The sequence below is a fragment of the Bos grunniens genome, chromosome 2, assembly GCF_055505025.1.
Source record: "Bos grunniens cultivar Pamir isolate PY7600 chromosome 2, Bosgru_T2T1.0, whole genome shotgun sequence".
In the NCBI taxonomy this organism is placed as follows: domain Eukaryota; kingdom Metazoa; phylum Chordata; class Mammalia; order Artiodactyla; family Bovidae; genus Bos; species Bos grunniens.
The window spans coordinates 132,132,575-132,148,657 of NC_141166.1; the positions used below are offsets into that span (position 1 = coordinate 132,132,575).

General features: G+C 49.7%; 1 protein-coding gene across 3 annotated transcripts in view; it reads right to left on the reverse strand.

The window, feature by feature from the left end:
• Positions 1 to 15,730, reverse strand: part of LIMS2 (LIM zinc finger domain containing 2) — a 44,157-nt gene extending 28,427 nt beyond the window's left edge. The window contains exon 1 of one of the 3 annotated variants that reach the window (XM_086362342.1): positions 15,525 to 15,730. Coding sequence is in view for 2 of the 3 variants with exons in the window: in XM_086362333.1 (XP_086218459.1) it covers positions 9,957 to 9,967 (11 nt within the window). In the remaining variant the exon portion in view is untranslated. Of the gene's footprint in view, positions 1 to 6,080; positions 6,128 to 9,956; positions 10,299 to 15,524 lie in introns of those variants that run through there. The other 2 variants (XM_086362333.1, XM_086362334.1) reach the window with 2 other exon arrangements.
• Between the last annotated feature and the right edge of the window lie 353 nt (positions 15,731 to 16,083).

The window sequence follows — 16,083 nt, forward strand, 5'->3', positions numbered from 1 at the left end:
TATGTTCAAAGAACTAAAGGAAGCCAGGTCTAAAAACCTAAAGAAAAGCATGAAAATGATGCATTATCAAATGTAGAATATCAATTGATAGAAATGATAAAATGGAACCAAATAGAAATCCTAGAGTTAAAAGGAAATACCAAAGAGATTTCTTCAGGATGAAATGAAAGGACGCTGGACAACAATTCGAATCCACATGAAGAAACTAAGAGCAGTAACGCTAACCATAAGATAAATATAAAAGACAACACAAATGTATTTTTTGCTTGTAAACCTTTTTTCCCATTTGGCTTAAATATGACTGCATAATGACATAATTTAACACAAAAGAAGGCAATGGTGTAGGAAGTGAGAAACAAAAAAAGACATGATATATAGAAAAAAATAGCAAAGTGGCAGATGTAAACCCCAGTTATCAGTAATTACATTAACTAAATGGATTAAACCAGTCAATCCTAAAGGAAATCAGTCCTGAATATTCACTGGAAGGACTGATGCTGAAGCTGAAGCTCCAATAGTACTTTGGCCACCTGATGCAAAGAACTGACACATCGAAAAAGACCCTGATACTGGGAAAGACTGAAGGCAGGAGGAGAAGGGGACGACAGAGGATGGGGTGGTTGGATGGCATCACTGACTCGATGGACATGAGTTTGAGCAAGCTCCGGGAGTTGGTGATGGACAGGGAAGCCTGGCGTGCTGCAGTCCATGGGGTAGCGAAGAATGAGACATGACTGAGCGACTAAACTGAATTGAAATGTATTAAACTTTCCAATCAGAAAGTTTTTTAACTTTCTTTAAATGAATATTTTAAAGGTGATTCAATTATATGCTTTCTCCAAGAGACTCACTTTACATTCAAAACCACAAAAAGATGGAAAGTAAGAGAATGTCAAAGATATACTATACAAACTGCAACCAAAAGAAGACAGGAATGGCTATGTGTGCATGCTAAGTTGCTTCAGTAGTGTCTGACTCTTTGTGACCCCATGGACTGTAGCCCGTCAGGCTCCTCTGTCCATGGGATCAAATAGCATCAAAAGGAAAAAATACTTAGAAATAAATTTAACCAAAGAAGTGTAAGCCTTAGGTGGCACAGTGGTAAAGAATCTGCCTGCCAATGCAGGAGGCGCATGATACGTGGGTTCACTCTCTGGGTCATGAAGATTCCCTGGAGTAGGAAAAAGCAACACACTCTGGTATTCTGGCCTGGAAGATTCCATGGACAGAGGATGCTAGCCCATGAGGTTGCAAAGAGTCAGACATGACTGAGCCTGCACACATGTTATATATACTGATAACTACACAACATTGTTGAAAGAAATTAAAGAATACCTAAAGAAACAGAAAGACATCCCCTGTTCATGGATTATAAAACCTAACATTGTTAAGACAGCAATATTTCCCCCTCCCACACAAGACCTATGGATTCAACACAATCCCTATCAAAATTCCAACTGCCTTTTTAATAGAAATGGACAAGGTAATCCTAAAATCCACATGGAAATAAACGCAAGGAACTCAGAATAGTTATTGAAAACAACTTGAAGAACAAAACCAGAGGACTCACGTTTTCCAATTTCCTAACTTACTACTTAGTTACAGTAATCAAAACAGTAAGGTACTGGCATAAGGACAGACAGATACATCAACTGAATGGATTGAGAATTCAGAAATAATCCCACACATCCATGGTTGACTGATTCTTAAAATTTATTTATTTATTTTAATTGGAGGCTAATTACTTTACAATATTGTAGTGGTTTTTGCCATACATTGACATGAATCAGCCATGGGTGTACATGTGTTCCCCCATCCTGCAACCCCCTCCCATCTCCCTGCCCATCCCATCCCCCAGGGTTGTCCCAGTGCACCGGCTTTGAGTGCCTGGTTTCATGCATCAAACTTGGACTGGTGATCTATTTCACATATGGTAATGTGCATGTGTCAATGCAATCTTCTCAAATCCTACCCTCGCCTTCTCCCACAGAGTCCAAAAGTCTGTTCTTTATGTCTGTGTCTCTTTTGCTGTCTCACAAATAGAGTCATCGTTATCTTTCTAAATTCCATATATATGTGTTAATATACTGTATTGGTGTTTTCCTTTCTGACTTACTTTGCTCTGTATAATAGGCTCCAGTTTCATCCACCTCATTAGAACTGATTCAAATGTGTTATTTTTAATAGCTGGGTAATATTCATTGTGTATATGTACCACAGCTTTCTTATCCATTCGTCTGCTGATGGACATCTAGGTTGCTTCCGTGTCCTGGCTATTGTAAACAGTGCTGTGATGAACATTGGGGTACAGGTATCTCTTTCAATTCTGGTTTCCTCAGTGTATATGCCCAGGTGTGGGATTGCTGGGTCATATGACAATTCTATTTCCAGTTTTTTAAGGAATCTCCACAGTGTTCTTCATAGTGGCTGTACTAGTTTGCATTCCCACCAACAGTGTAAGAGGGTTCCCTTTTCTACGCACCCTCTCCAGCATTTATTGTTTGTAGACTTTTTGATAGCAGCCATTCTGACCAGCGTGAGATGATACCTTATTGTGGTTTTGATTTGCATTTCTCTGATAATGAGTGATGTTGAGCATCTTTTCATGTGTTTGTTAGCCATCTGTATGTCTTCTTTGGAGAAACGTCTGCTTAGTTCTTTGGCCCATTTTTTTAATCAGGTCGTTTATTTTTCCGGTATTGAACTGCATGAGCTGCTTGTATATTTTTGAGATTAATTCTTGGTCAGTTGCTTCGTTTGCTATTGTTGCCTCCCATTCTTAAAGCTGCCTTTTCACCTTGCTTAGAGTTTCCTCCGTTGTGCAAAAGCTTTTAAGTTTAATTAGGTCCCATTTGTTTATTTTTGCTTTTATTTCCATTACTCTGGAAAGTGGGTCATAGAGAATCCTGCTGTGATTTATGTCACAGAGTGTTTTGCCTATGTTTTCCTCTAGGAGTTTTATAGTTTCTGGCCTTACATTTAGATCTTTAATCCATTTTGAGTTTATTTTTGTGTATGGTGTTAGAAAGTGTTCTAGTTTCATTCTTTTACAGGTGGTTGACCAGTTTTCCCAGCATCACTTGTTAAAGAGATTGTCTTTTCTCCATTGTATATTCTTGCCTCCTTTGTCAAAGATAAGGTGTCCATAGGTGCATGGATTTATCTCTGGGCTTTCTATTTTGTTCCATTGATCTATATTTCTGTCTTTGTGTCAGTACCATACTATCTAGATGACTGTAGCTTTGTAGTATAGTCTGAAGTCAGGCAGGTTGATTCCTCCAGTTCCATTCTTCTTTCTCAATTGCTTTGGCTATTCGAGGTTTTTTTGGTATTTCCATACAAATTGTGAAATTATTTGTTCTAGTTCTGTGAAAAATACCATTGGTAACTTGATAGGGGTTGCATTGAATCTATAGACTGCTTTGGGTAGTATACTCATTTTCACTATATTGATTCTTCCAATCCATGAACGTGGTATATTTCTCCATCTATTTGTGTCATCTTTGAATTCTTTCATCAGTGTTTTATAGTTTTCTATATATAGGTCTTTTGTTTCTTTAGGTAGATTTATTCCTATTTTATTATTTTCATTGCAATGGTGAATGGAATTGTTTCCTCAATTTCTCTTTCTGTTTTCTCATTGTTAGTGTGGAAGAATTCAAGGGATTTCTGTGTGTTAATTTTATATCCTGCAACTTTACTATATTCATCAGTTAGCTCTAGTGATCAGTGGTGGTGTCTTTAGGGTTTTCTATGTAGAGGATCATGTCATCTGCAAACAGTGAGAGTTTTACTTTTTCTTTTCCAATCTGGATCCCTTTTGTTTTTTTTTCTTCTCTGATTGCTGTGGGTAAAATTTCCAAAAATATGTTGAATAGTAGTGGTGAGAGAACCCTTGTTTTGTGTCTGACTTTAGGGGAAATGCTTTCAAGTTTTCACCATTGAGGATAATGTTTGCTCTGGGTTTACCATATATGGCTTTTATTATGGGTCAACTGACTTTTGACAAGCCTGCCAAGACAATTCAATGATAAAAGAATAGTCTTGTCAACAAATGATGCTAGAACCACTGAATAGTCACATGCAAAAGGATGATTTTACATGTCTCTCCCAAATCTTCCCACCCTCTCCCTCTCCCACAGAGTCCATAAGACTGTTCTATACATCATGTATGAAACGAGATGCCAGTCCAGGTTCGACGCACAATACTGGATGCTTGGGGCTAGTGCACTGGGACGACCCAGAGGGAGGGTATGGGGAGGGAGGAGGGAGGAGGCTTCAGGATGGGGAACACATGTATACCTGTGGCGGATTCATTTTGATATTTGGCAAAACTAATACAATTATGTAACGTTTAAAAATAAAATTAAATTAAAAATTAAAAAAAAAAAGGATGATTTTAAACCTCCACTTCAGGTCATATATAAAAACTGACTCATATATAGAAACTGACTCAGGTACTGAAAATTGAAATATTAAAGAGTTAACATGAAAAACTCCAGGGGAAAAAAAAAAACATATGTGTAAATATTTATAAATTAGGTATGTTTCCTAGATATGACACCAAAAAACTTAAGCCATCAGAAATAAATAAATAGGGACTTTCTGGTTAATCATCTGCCTTGCAACATGGGGGTGCAGTCCCATCCCTGGTAGGGGAAGTAAGACCCCACAAGCTGCAGAGAAAGTAAGCCCATGTGCCACAACTGGAGAGCTCACACACAGCAACAAAAGACCCTGCAGCTGCAGCTCAGACTCTAGGCACAAAGAAATAAGTAGAACTTCACCAAAGTTTAGAACTTCTGTGTATTTAAGGACACTACCAGGAAAGTGAAGACAACCTACAGCAGAAAATATTTGCAAATTATATATCTGATAAATATCTAGTATCCAGAATAATGAACTCTTACAATCCAGCAATAAAAAGAACCCAATCTTAAAACAGGCACAGAATTTGAGTAGACATTTCTCCAGATAAGATCAACAAGCAGCCAATAAGCTCCTGAAAAAGTGTCCAAGATCACAGGTCACTAGGGAAATAAAAGTCAAAACCATAATGTGGTGTCACTTTACACCTACAAAAACAGATAACGGTAAGTGGAGAAAACGGAACCCTCAGACATTCTTGATGTGAATGTAAAATTGATGCAGTTACTTGGAATACAGCTTGGCAATTCCTCAGTTTAACATAAAGTTATTATAGGACCCCCAAATTCCACTCCTAGGTATATTCTCCAGATAGTAGACAATATATGTAGGAATATTCACAGCAGCACTTATTCATAAGAGCCAAAAGTGGAAACGAAATTTCTACCACAGATGAATATACAGATAAAATGTGGTTTATCCATATAAGGGCATATTATTTGGTCAAAAAAGGAACAAAGTACTGATTCATACAACAATATAAATGCACCTTGAAAACATTATGCCAAATGAAAGAAGCTAGGCAGAAAAAAAAAAAGAGGCCACATAATGTATGGCTCCATTTATATGAAATGTCCAGAACAGGCAAACCTGTAGAGACAGAAAGCAGACTAGTGATTGCCAGGGGCTGGGGGAAGAAGGGATTAGCTGCAAATGGGTTTCTTTTGGGGGTGATGAAAATATTCAGAATTGGTGGTGATGGTTGCATAACCTGGTAAATATACTATAAACCACTGACCTGCACACTCTGATAGTGAATTTCATGGCATGGGATTCATATCTCAAATGTTAAAGCAGCACACACATAGTGAAGAATGCAACTATGCTGCTTACTAAGAGACAAGAGCCCCAGAAGCAGCATGAAGCTGGGAGGCGGGGTTGCTATCTCTTTCTGGGTGGTGAGTGCCATCCCCAGGGCAGCCAGCGATACCACCACAGCCTCTCTGCCAGAGCCAGTTTCACTGGGGGACTGAAGACAACTCGCCCAGATCCTTTGGCATGGCTGAGATGAATGATAATTTCATCAGGACATTCTGAGTGATTGTATTTTCTTACAGTGCATGTATGTTTGGTTTTATATACACGCATATGAGACATCTCATCTTAGTGAGATACAGTCATCTCACGTGAGCGTCTCATTAAGATCATCTTACCAGGTCATCTTGAATAAACAGTCATCATCCAAAATCTAGAAGATCTGAATAAACAGAACAAGAAGGACTGTTCAGGTGCCTCCCTCTGCTGCCCTCCCTTCCTCCCCCACCCCCCAGCAGAAATGAAGCCCTAAGGATGGTTTAAGTGTGACCCTACGTAGTAGGTGGAAGCAGAGAGCGGACGTGTGGCTGGAGAGGTAGGTCAACCGCTGTGCAGGGAGAGCCCAGGCCCTCCCCAAGCAATAGGCCAGCTCACAAGTGCCGAGTGCTCAGTTTTCAGGAATTCTGGGAACTGGTTCACATCACCTTGGTAGCTTGAAGTGAGCCCAACACCTCTTGAAGTAAGTTACAGCATGGAACTGCGCACACCCTATAGATCAGGCCCCATGGCACTCCCCTGGCCAGCCAGAGAGGGGAGTCTCCACCAGAAGAAGAAAAGGGAGGAGGTGAGGGCCATGGGTGGGGCCCAGTCTGGGGCTCAGGGCCCAGCTGCACATCCCCTGTCACCTGCTTCACACTTTGCTTAAACCCTTGAGTCCATCACAGCCCCATGTGCTGTCCCAGGGCCTCTGGCTGCCACCCTAGCTGCTCCTTGGCAAGCTCCTCTGCTGAGGGAGTCACTGGGCATATTCCTGAGGAGGGTGGGGAGCATCTGGGAGCACTGAGGGGGTGTGGTGGACAGGGTGAGGGGGCTGGTAGGTGTGAGGACAGGGATCCAGCAGCCCCACTCTGCACTGTGCCAAGGATGGGGCCCGGCTGTGAGCTGGCGGCCTCTGTGGGTGTCGGTCATGTGGTGGGTGGGCCTCCCCTCCAACAGGCCAAGCCACTGAGTCACAGCTGTGTGCACGGTGCCCCAGGCTCCCTCTGGAGGACAGCCGCTGACAGGTCAGCTCCCTGGGCAGGGGAGGTAACCCGCCCAAGGTTGGAAACGTCAAAGGTCCCTTCAGCTGGGACAAAGACACGGTGTTTTTAAGTCCAGAGTTCTCGGGGCTGCAGCCAGGGCTGAGCCTCTTCCCACAGCATGGAGGCTCCCTAAATAACCACGCCCATGTCCCAGGCCTCATTCACTCTTCTGGCCTAGCTCAGCCCTCTCCTGGGCTACAGGCCCTCATGTCCAGTTTCAGGGTTTCCCCTGAGACTTACCACCGCTCTCCAAATGCTTCATGGCCCAAACTAGCTCTGTGTCCACTCCCACACCTGCCACCACAAACTGGGCACCTGCCCTGGGTCCAGACTCCACCTCCCAGGTCTCCTGAATCGCTCTCCTCTTCTCTTGCCCCATGGCTGCCAAGGAGAGGCTTCATCACTGCTTGCCACCTGGCTGGTCTCCTTCCCTGTCTCTTCCTCAGCAGCCCCTTTCCTAACAGTACTCAGAGGAGTAGTTCCAAAGTGCCAAGCCATGCATGGCACTCCAGGTCACTTCAGCGGCTCCCCCACTGACCTCCCTCTTGTCTCACCTGCTTGGAGAGCTGGGGCTTTACACTGTTGCCAGGGAGAGCCCAGAAGGTGCAGGAGGTGTACAAGGAGAGGGTAATTTCCAAAAATCAGTCTGGTCTGGGCAGCAAGGGATAATGTGGGGGAAACCAGCATCCAGGTGTGAGAACTGCCCTGGCATCTCATGGGGGTAGTGGATGTGTAGAGGGCACGGTGGCATGAAACAGAATGAAAAGGAAACTCCACAGCTTCTGGGACAGGAAAAACCTCACCCACCCCAAAGGCTGGGTCGGACGTCCATTCCTCTGCCAGGCTGGCCCCTATGCCTGCATGTGGAAGGGAGATCAGCCACTCCTGGCATGGACGCCACATGTGGTAGGCCAACTTCAAAGGAGGATGGGAGCATGGGCTCACAGACCACTCCCAGCTTGTGAAAAAGAAAAAAGCAGAAGAATACACAAGAAAAGAAGAAAACCACCAAAATGTTACTGAGGGCTTTTCTGAAGAGTGGAACCACAGGCTATTTTCTTTCTTTCTTTATGTTAACGTTACCTCTTTGTTTCTGGGTTTTTCCTAGTGAGGGAGTGAAAGTACTAGTTGCTCAGTTGTGTCCAACTCTTTGCAACCTCAGTGGATTGTAGCTCGCCAGGCTCCTCTGTCCAGGGAATTCTTCAGGCAGGAGTGCTGGAGTGGGTAGCCATTCCCTTCTCCAGGGGATCTTCCTGACCCAGGGATAGAACCCAGATCTCCCACATTGCAGGCGATTCTTTACTAACTCCCTAACTCTCTAAGATGAGCAGTTTTACTTTTAACCCAACTCAGAGTTTTCCAAGGCTCACTCCAGTCCCTGTGTCATTTGATGACTAGCATCTTTCGGGCTCAGGGTGCCCACTGGAGCCGGGCAGCAGCTGGAGCAGGTTGGCCCCTGTTCCCACCCTGGCCTGCATTCCCAGCTTCTCCTGCGGCGCTATCCTCTGGCCAACCTGATACCCCCCTCTCCCCGGAAGACCCCCGGGGTTCAGGGGGGAAAGAGTTCCTGCTGAGGGAACAGAGGTGCATCTGGTTTCTGCCTCTCCCCACCCCAGAGCATCAGAGCTGAAGCTACTATAGACGCTGACATCCTGCAGCTCGGCCTTACACGATCTCCGCTGTGCCTGGAAAACCACCTGTCACGCATCCCAGCCCCACACCAACACCCATCTGTCGCTGCTCCTGATTCTGTCCCTGTCTTGGGAGCTTAGAGGGTGGGGAGTGAGGCAGCCGGCAGGGGTGCCCTGCGAGGGACAGGAAGGCAAGAGCACACTAGGAGGGGTGAGCACTGGGAGCGGGTTTTGTCGGCAGACCTGGGCTGCGGTGGGAGGTCTGGGAAGTGGGCAGTAAACTGCATGTGAAGCACAGGACTCCCCAGTAACAGGATCTGTGCTGGCTCCTGGGACTGCCCTAGGACTACAGGCCATAGCCTTCATAGCGATCTGTGTGACCCTGAAGGCTGGGTGACTGTCCTGCACATCGCCTAGGTTTTGGGGCCACCACTCTGCCCTCTGTGGCTGCTCCCCATTTCTGAGTACTGCCTCTCCAAGCTCCTTTCCCCAGCAAAGCCACGGGGTCCCCTCTAGCCTCCAGCCCCAAGTCAAGGGGTCATAAAGAAGAGCATCCTCCTCCCAGGGCTTGGCTGGAAGGGGGCCTGTGGGCCTCAGAGACCAGCCCCTCCCACCCCTGAGTCATGCACTTGTACCCAGCCAGGTTCCAGAAAGGGTTGCGGGGGCCAGCACTGGCCAGACACTGGTGGCCATGTGACTGGCCTGGTGAGTCACTTGGCCTATGGGGCGTCAGTCATCTCATCTGTGAAATGGCCACAAGGGATATAAAAGTGGAAACCGGGCCAGGCCTGGGGGAGTTTCTGGGGTTCAACCCATCCCTGTGCAGCCTGTGTTGGGGGCAGGTCTGGCTAGGTCCCCAGACCGACCGTTTACCATTTTTACCACCCCATCTTACAGAGCAGGAAACAGAAGGCTCCAGAGGTGACCTGTCACCAGGGTCACCCAGCGAGGGGACAGGGAAGCCGGCGGGAGCCGACCGCCTGGATTTTGACGCCGTGCCTTTCAGTTGGTAGTGACCTTGAGCAAGTCCCTGGCCCCTCGGAGCGCTAGTTCTCGGGAGCAGAGGGCGGGTGTGGTAATGGCTCCGTCGTCCGGGACAGCACAGACCGTTCACCTGCCGCTGCCCTGGGCCGGCCAGAGGGCTGGACACGCGGGAGCGGGGCAGGCGCCCCTGACTTGACCAGCGCTGCCACCCGTGGAGGGGCCTGGTGAGGCCGGGGTGCCCGCAGGGGTCTGGGCTGGCCGGGGTCCTGCCCCGCAGCCCCGCCCAGCCTGGCGCCCCAGGCGCCCCCTCCCGGGCCCACGGCGCCCACCGCCCAGGGGCGCGGGGAGGGGCAGTTACCTTCCCGTCATGGTGGCTGCGCACGCCGAACCCGGGCCGCCTCGGGACCCCTGAGCCGCCGCCGCCGCCGCTCGCGGAGCGCCCGCCGGCAGGTCCGCGCCCGGAGCGAGGAGACGCCCAAAAAAGGCCGGAGCCGCTCCGCCCGCCCGGCCCCGCCCCGCCCAGCCGGGCGAGCCGGAGGTGGGGGCTCGCTCTGAAGGGCAGGGTGGGGTGGGCCCGCCGCGCCCAGGAGGTGGGGGTGCGGGAGGCGGGGGGAGGCGGTGGGCACAGCGCGCCGGAGGGCAAGGAGGGGGCGCGCGCCACCCTCGCAGCCTCGCCTCTGGGGACACCCGAACACGGCCTGCGGAGCGCGCGGGTCACGTCCTCCCCGCCGGCTTCGCTCGCCACCTCCCGGATTCCGGGCATAGCTTTCCTTTAAAAGGGAGTGAAGTTATAATAAACACGAACGAGCCCCCTTGCCCCGCTGGGGCGCCCCGCCCGGAGCTTCCCCCGCCCCGGCTGTCCCAGGCTGCCCTGGAACGCGAACACGTGCGGGGGAAGGAGCAACGGGGACAGATGCTGAAGCCACCTCCTCGCTGGCCCCCAACCCCGAGGCCCAGCTGCGGCCCCGGGCAGGAGAAGGGGCCACCTTCACGCTTTAATTCTGCAGACAGACGTATCTGGACACCGACTCCCTCCCCGGGCACTGGGGACTCCCAGTCCACGGAGTCCCGCTTCCAGGAAAGTCAAGGTCGAGGGGCGCCCCCTTTGAGTCAGGAGCCTGATTCTGCATACTTACAGGCCAGTGCCCTCCCCCGGAGATACCCAAGTCATCCGAGTCTGTGAGCCGCCCCCTAACCTAGCAGAAGTTACTCTATAAAGATGAACCAAACGCCAGAAGTTGAGGAGGAGAACCAAGGAAAGCTAGAGGGGAGTCATTAAACTGACCTGGAGAAATATAAAAATTTAGGGAACATATTCTGAATAAAAATGTTAAATAAACAAAACCTTTACTCCACCTAAAGGCAGAAATTTCTAGCGAGGCAGTGGAGTGTAGCTCATAATTCAAGGCAGCCCAAATACCAAGGCTGGAATAAAACTGAGCAGCCTGGTCTGTTAAACCAACTGAACATTGCCTTACTTCTTGGAAACAGACAAAAACTATCTAGAAATGGCCATGCGAAGTAGCAACTCACAAATAAACAGTGGAATTCAGAGCGATGAATTGATAGTAACGTGCAGCATTATACCTGCAGAGCAAGCTTGGGAAAGGCACCTGTTCCTAAGTAGCTGATATCTTGAAACTATTGTGGTTTGCAGTTCTTTTTGCAAATGTGTCTTGGCTGATTCTGATTAACTGCAATTTGATGATTAAGTGGAAAGTATGGATGCTTTCTTGGGTCATCCGCCTGTTGATAGAGAAATGCTTTTCATAATTGCCAACACAGAGATGCAAATGTGTTGGAGGTTGTGCACCAGCAATGGACTGGATGCTTAATCAAATATTGGGGTTTTGTGGGAACCAAAGGGGATGAAAAGTAGAGAGCAGAACACCAAAGGGACCTGCTCCCTACCTGGGGATCCCATGCCTGCCCTCCAGCCTTCTAGCCCCCTTTTGTATGGTCACTGAGCAGGCGGGGATCTACCTGTGGCCAAACCAGAGCTCTCTGCTGCTCACCTGTCACGCAGAGTGCCTCTTCCCTGGGCCTGGGCAAACTCAGCAAGAGCTGGGTGGCGACTGTGCCATCATTCAGAGGTGGAGCCTCAAGGAGCTGTCTGCCAGCCTCCTATAGAGCTGCTACAGGTCAGATTTGCAGGAAAGAGCTGGCAGTTGCTTGGCAGTGGTTATTCAGATGTTCAGTCACTCATCACCCCTTCATTCAAGACCATATTTATGGTCAAACCATATTTATGGTTTATGAGCACTGGGGGGTCAGCTGTGAACAAGAGGACCTGGGCCAGGTTCACACTGAGTTTAGCTGGCATGTGGGACAAACTGCAAACAAATAAATACGATTTCAGTCAGGAACAGTACTGCAAAGAAGAGGCAGTGTACAGGGCCACTTTAGAGTGGAGAGGCAAGTGGTGATGATGACTGAATGAGGAAAAAAGTTAGCAAGTGCAGGGACCCTGAGGTCAGAAAGAAGGTGATAGGAGAACACGAGGGCAGGGCATGGAAATAAGGGAGAGGGCAGGGCCAGAGCACAGGCGCGGAGTCTGAGCCCCGGACGCAACACTCTTTGACACCAACGTGAGTGAATCTCCAGACATTACTCGGAAAGAAGCCTTAAGCAAAAGAGGCCTGCTCCGTTAGTTGAAGTTCCCTGAGGTAGCCACCATCCTGAATTTTTTCCACCGCTGACTAGTTTTTCTGCTCTAGTCAGTAGTTCACTGGAGTCTGACTCTGCGACCCCGTGGACTCAGGCTGCCAAGCTCCTCTGTTGATGGAATTCTCCAGGAAAGAATACTAGAGTTGGTTGCCATTTCCTTCTCCAGGGATCTTCTCCATCCAGGAATTGAACCCACCTCACCAGGGAAGCCCGAGTATCTGAGCATTCGTGGTAAAATTCTTTGAGCTTTGCTGAATGCTTGACTGGGGTGTTTGTGGCGGGCGTGGATGTGATTTCTTTTAGAGTCCAGATGACTGACAGATTTTCTTTCTCTCCTGCTTATTGGCCATGTGGCAGGACAGCTGGGGCAGGTCAGATGAGGGGTATGTAACACTGAAGAGCCTTTTGGGCATCCCAGGGAAGGTAGGAGGGGAGTGGGTGCCCTGAACCTGGAACTCAGCGAGGTCCCATCTCTGCAAAGATGTGGACGGTTTTGTGCAGATAGGGTTTCAACCCTGGGGCTCATGTCACTGAAGGTGTCTGTGCTGAGTCAGAAGCCCTCTAAGGATGAGAGGTCAGGGGTCCCAGAGAGGGAGGGAAGCCAGGGTGTGGAGGTGGGGTGAGGTGTCACAGAAGCCCAGAGAGCACGACCACTCTCTGCTCCCTGTGCAAGCTGCTTCAGGTGCAGGTCAGGGAGGGACCTGGGTTTGGTGTCAGGAGGAGACCCATGGGAGTGAGGGGACAAGCTGGAAGGATAAGGCATGCTTGTGTTCGAAGTCACTTCAGTCGTGTCTGTCTGACTTTTTGCAACCCTATGGACCGTAGCCCTCCAGGGTCCTCTGTCTATGGGAGTATTCTGCAGGCAAGAATACTGGAGAGGGTTGCCATGCCCTCCTCCAGGAGATCTTCCTGACCCAGGGATTGAACCTGTATCTCTTACGTCTCCTGCATTGGCAGGCAGGTTCTTTACCACTAGCGCCACCTGGGTAAGGCAGAGCCCTGCAATGCCCTCTCCCACGGTCCTGTGGTCCTGCAGACAGCGCTCCCTGGGGTGGGGAACACAGCACCCGATGGGGGCAATGGAGATGGCAGAGAACTTTATAACTGCTTGGAGAAATCCTGCTCTAAAGAGAGCAGAGAAGTGGGCAGTTGTCATGTGAGGGAGGGAGGAGGAAAGGGTGCAGTTTGGAGGCTGGGGTTTGACAGGGAGAGAGCTGCTGACACTCAGAAGTGAGGATTGAATCACCCACTGCATGTGATGATTCAGAGCAGGACAGATGAGGCTCTGAGATGTCAGAGGTCAAGGCTGGGCCACAAAGCAAGCAGTGGACGACGTGACAGCTGTCCTAGAAGAGACTGGGAGGTGCAAGGTCCCTCTAGGTGCAGGCCCCATGCCCTCTGGGTCTCAGGTTCTCTGTGAGCAACCCCTTCCCAGGGGATTTCCTTGGCTGCCCCACACCACCCTCTCACTCCCCACTCCAGCACGCTGCCACAGCTGAGCTAACTCAGTTCCCTGGAGGTCCCACGGCAGGAGGAGAGGGAGGAGGTCATGGGGTCCAAAGGAGGGGTTGGGCCTCCCTGGACCTGCATGGCCATGGCAGCAGCAGTGAGAACTGGGGCCTCCAGTTGCCTTGAGCAAACGGCCTTTTCCCCAGAGCCACGTGGGGCTGTGGTGTGGGTGGAGGAGGAGGAGGTCTCAGGTCCCTCTCAGGAGCAAAGTGCCTTCCCAGCAGGCAGGACCAGTATCATGCCTAGTTAATAATGGCCAATGTGATGTGAGTGCCCCAGGGGCTCCCCCTCCCTGTAACTGGTCTGGGCACTTCCCTCTCAGGGTGTTGGGGATGGTCCAACACTGAGCCTCGTAGAGTAGGGATACATAACTCAAATCAGCCAGCTGCTTCGAGCCTGAAGTTTGTTCCGAAGAGGCCTGTGAGAATCCCTGGGGAAGGGCGGGGAAGCACCTGGCCTGTTCCAGCGGGAGCCTCTCCCCAGGCAGAGAAACAAACAGTGAGCGGCACACCCGCCTCCGTGCACCCACACACACCAGGACAGCTGTCATTTTAACAAACACGTTTTTCTATTTTAAATATTTCTTTTTGGCTGTGCCACGCGGCATGCCGGGTCTTAGTTTCCCCGCCAGAGATCAAACCCACACCTTCTGAAGTGGAAGTATGGAGTTCTGACTGTAGGGAATCCCTAAGTTTTTCTATTTTAAAATGTGAGCATGCCCTCAGAACACAGCGTCCGACCGGCACAAAATGTACTTACTTCTTGGACCATGCAGAACTCAGTGAAAGAAGCGGGTGGTATCATAACCCACTAATTCTTTTAACACTTGTAGAAAAACAAAGTTGTTATTTAGTCGCTAAGTCGTGTCCAACTCTTCTGTGACCCGCCATAGACCAGGCTCCTCTGTCCATGGAATTTTCCAGGCAAGAATACTGGAATAGGTTGCCATTTCCTTCTCCAGGGGATCTTCCCCACCCAGGGGATCTTTCCGACCCAGGGCTCAAACCCACATCTCTTACGTCTCCTGGAGTGGCAGAGCAGATTCTTTACCACTGAGACCCAGAGATGTTTTTCAATGTAAAGAGAACACAGGACCCTTATTCAGATCTTGTTTACTCAGGGGTGGAGCTGAGCCCAGGAGCTTTACCGCTCATGGCTCTGCTTCCTTTCCAAAGACTGCCTGCCTTGAACTTTGAAGAGAGAAATGTATTTCACTCTTACCTTAGCTCTGGGACAGACTTCACTCAACTCCCAGGTTTGGACCAAGAGTGGCCGAGTTTGGACCCAGAATGCCTCTAGCTGGCATGCAGCAATGCCACATTTTTGCACCTCAAAGCGTCCTGGCCTCAGTTACCCAACAAGAAACCACCTGTGCACAGTGACCACAGAGTTCTTCATCAGCCTCCCCTGCTTCCAAAAGCACCTTTCTTCCGCACGATAAGGTTCACATTGCTTCCCCTTTCTCATGAGGACAGCCAACCATTAACCCTTCCATTGGAGCATCTCCAGCCTGTGCCTACAACAGAGATCAGCTGCTCCCCACCCTCACCCCCAACCTGTCCAGACTTGCAGGAGGCCCAGCATCCAGCCAGGATGAGCTAGGCATTCGCACTGCAGCTGGTCCTTTATCCCAACAGTAGCATGACCACTTAGAAGCCGTAAAGAGAATGGCAGAGAGAACCGGGCTGGGCCCCATGCACATCTCGAGAGCAACAAGCACCACTCAGTGGGCACTATGAAATGTCTCTACCTCAGAGGGCTGAGTTGCCCCTCGGCCTCCTCCTGCTGCTCCCTGCCCCGAGTGGAGTGCTGCTAGTCACTTCTTTGGGGAAGAGCAGCTGCTCGGCCCTCTTGGCACAGCCACATGGAGAAGCCTGGGCAGCGGCTGGGAGTGTCCGGCCACCACCAGGTACCCAGGCATTTTGGCCCATCTCTCCCTGGACAGGAGGCTGGGCTAGAGCTGGAGGCGGAGCCAGAGGCACTTTGTGGGGCCAAAGAGGATGGAGGAAGCCAAGGAAGGAAGGGCCGGCCTCCCTGGGGAGGTGCCTGCTGGGCGGGCCATTGAAGGCCAGGAGCCAGGAGCTAGGGCTGCAGGACAAAGGGAGCAACAGCTGCCCTCTGAAATCAGAGGAGCCAGCAAAAGTACAGCAGCCAGAGTGGCCTCCATGTGCAGCCACTAAACCAAGCGTTCGCTAAATGGGGTTATTGAGCCCCTGGGAAGCCTGACGCTTAGAGCAGGCACACACCCTAAAGCTGCCCCCTACGAGGACATGAGAGAATCTGCAATCACTAGGAGTAAGCTAAGAAAA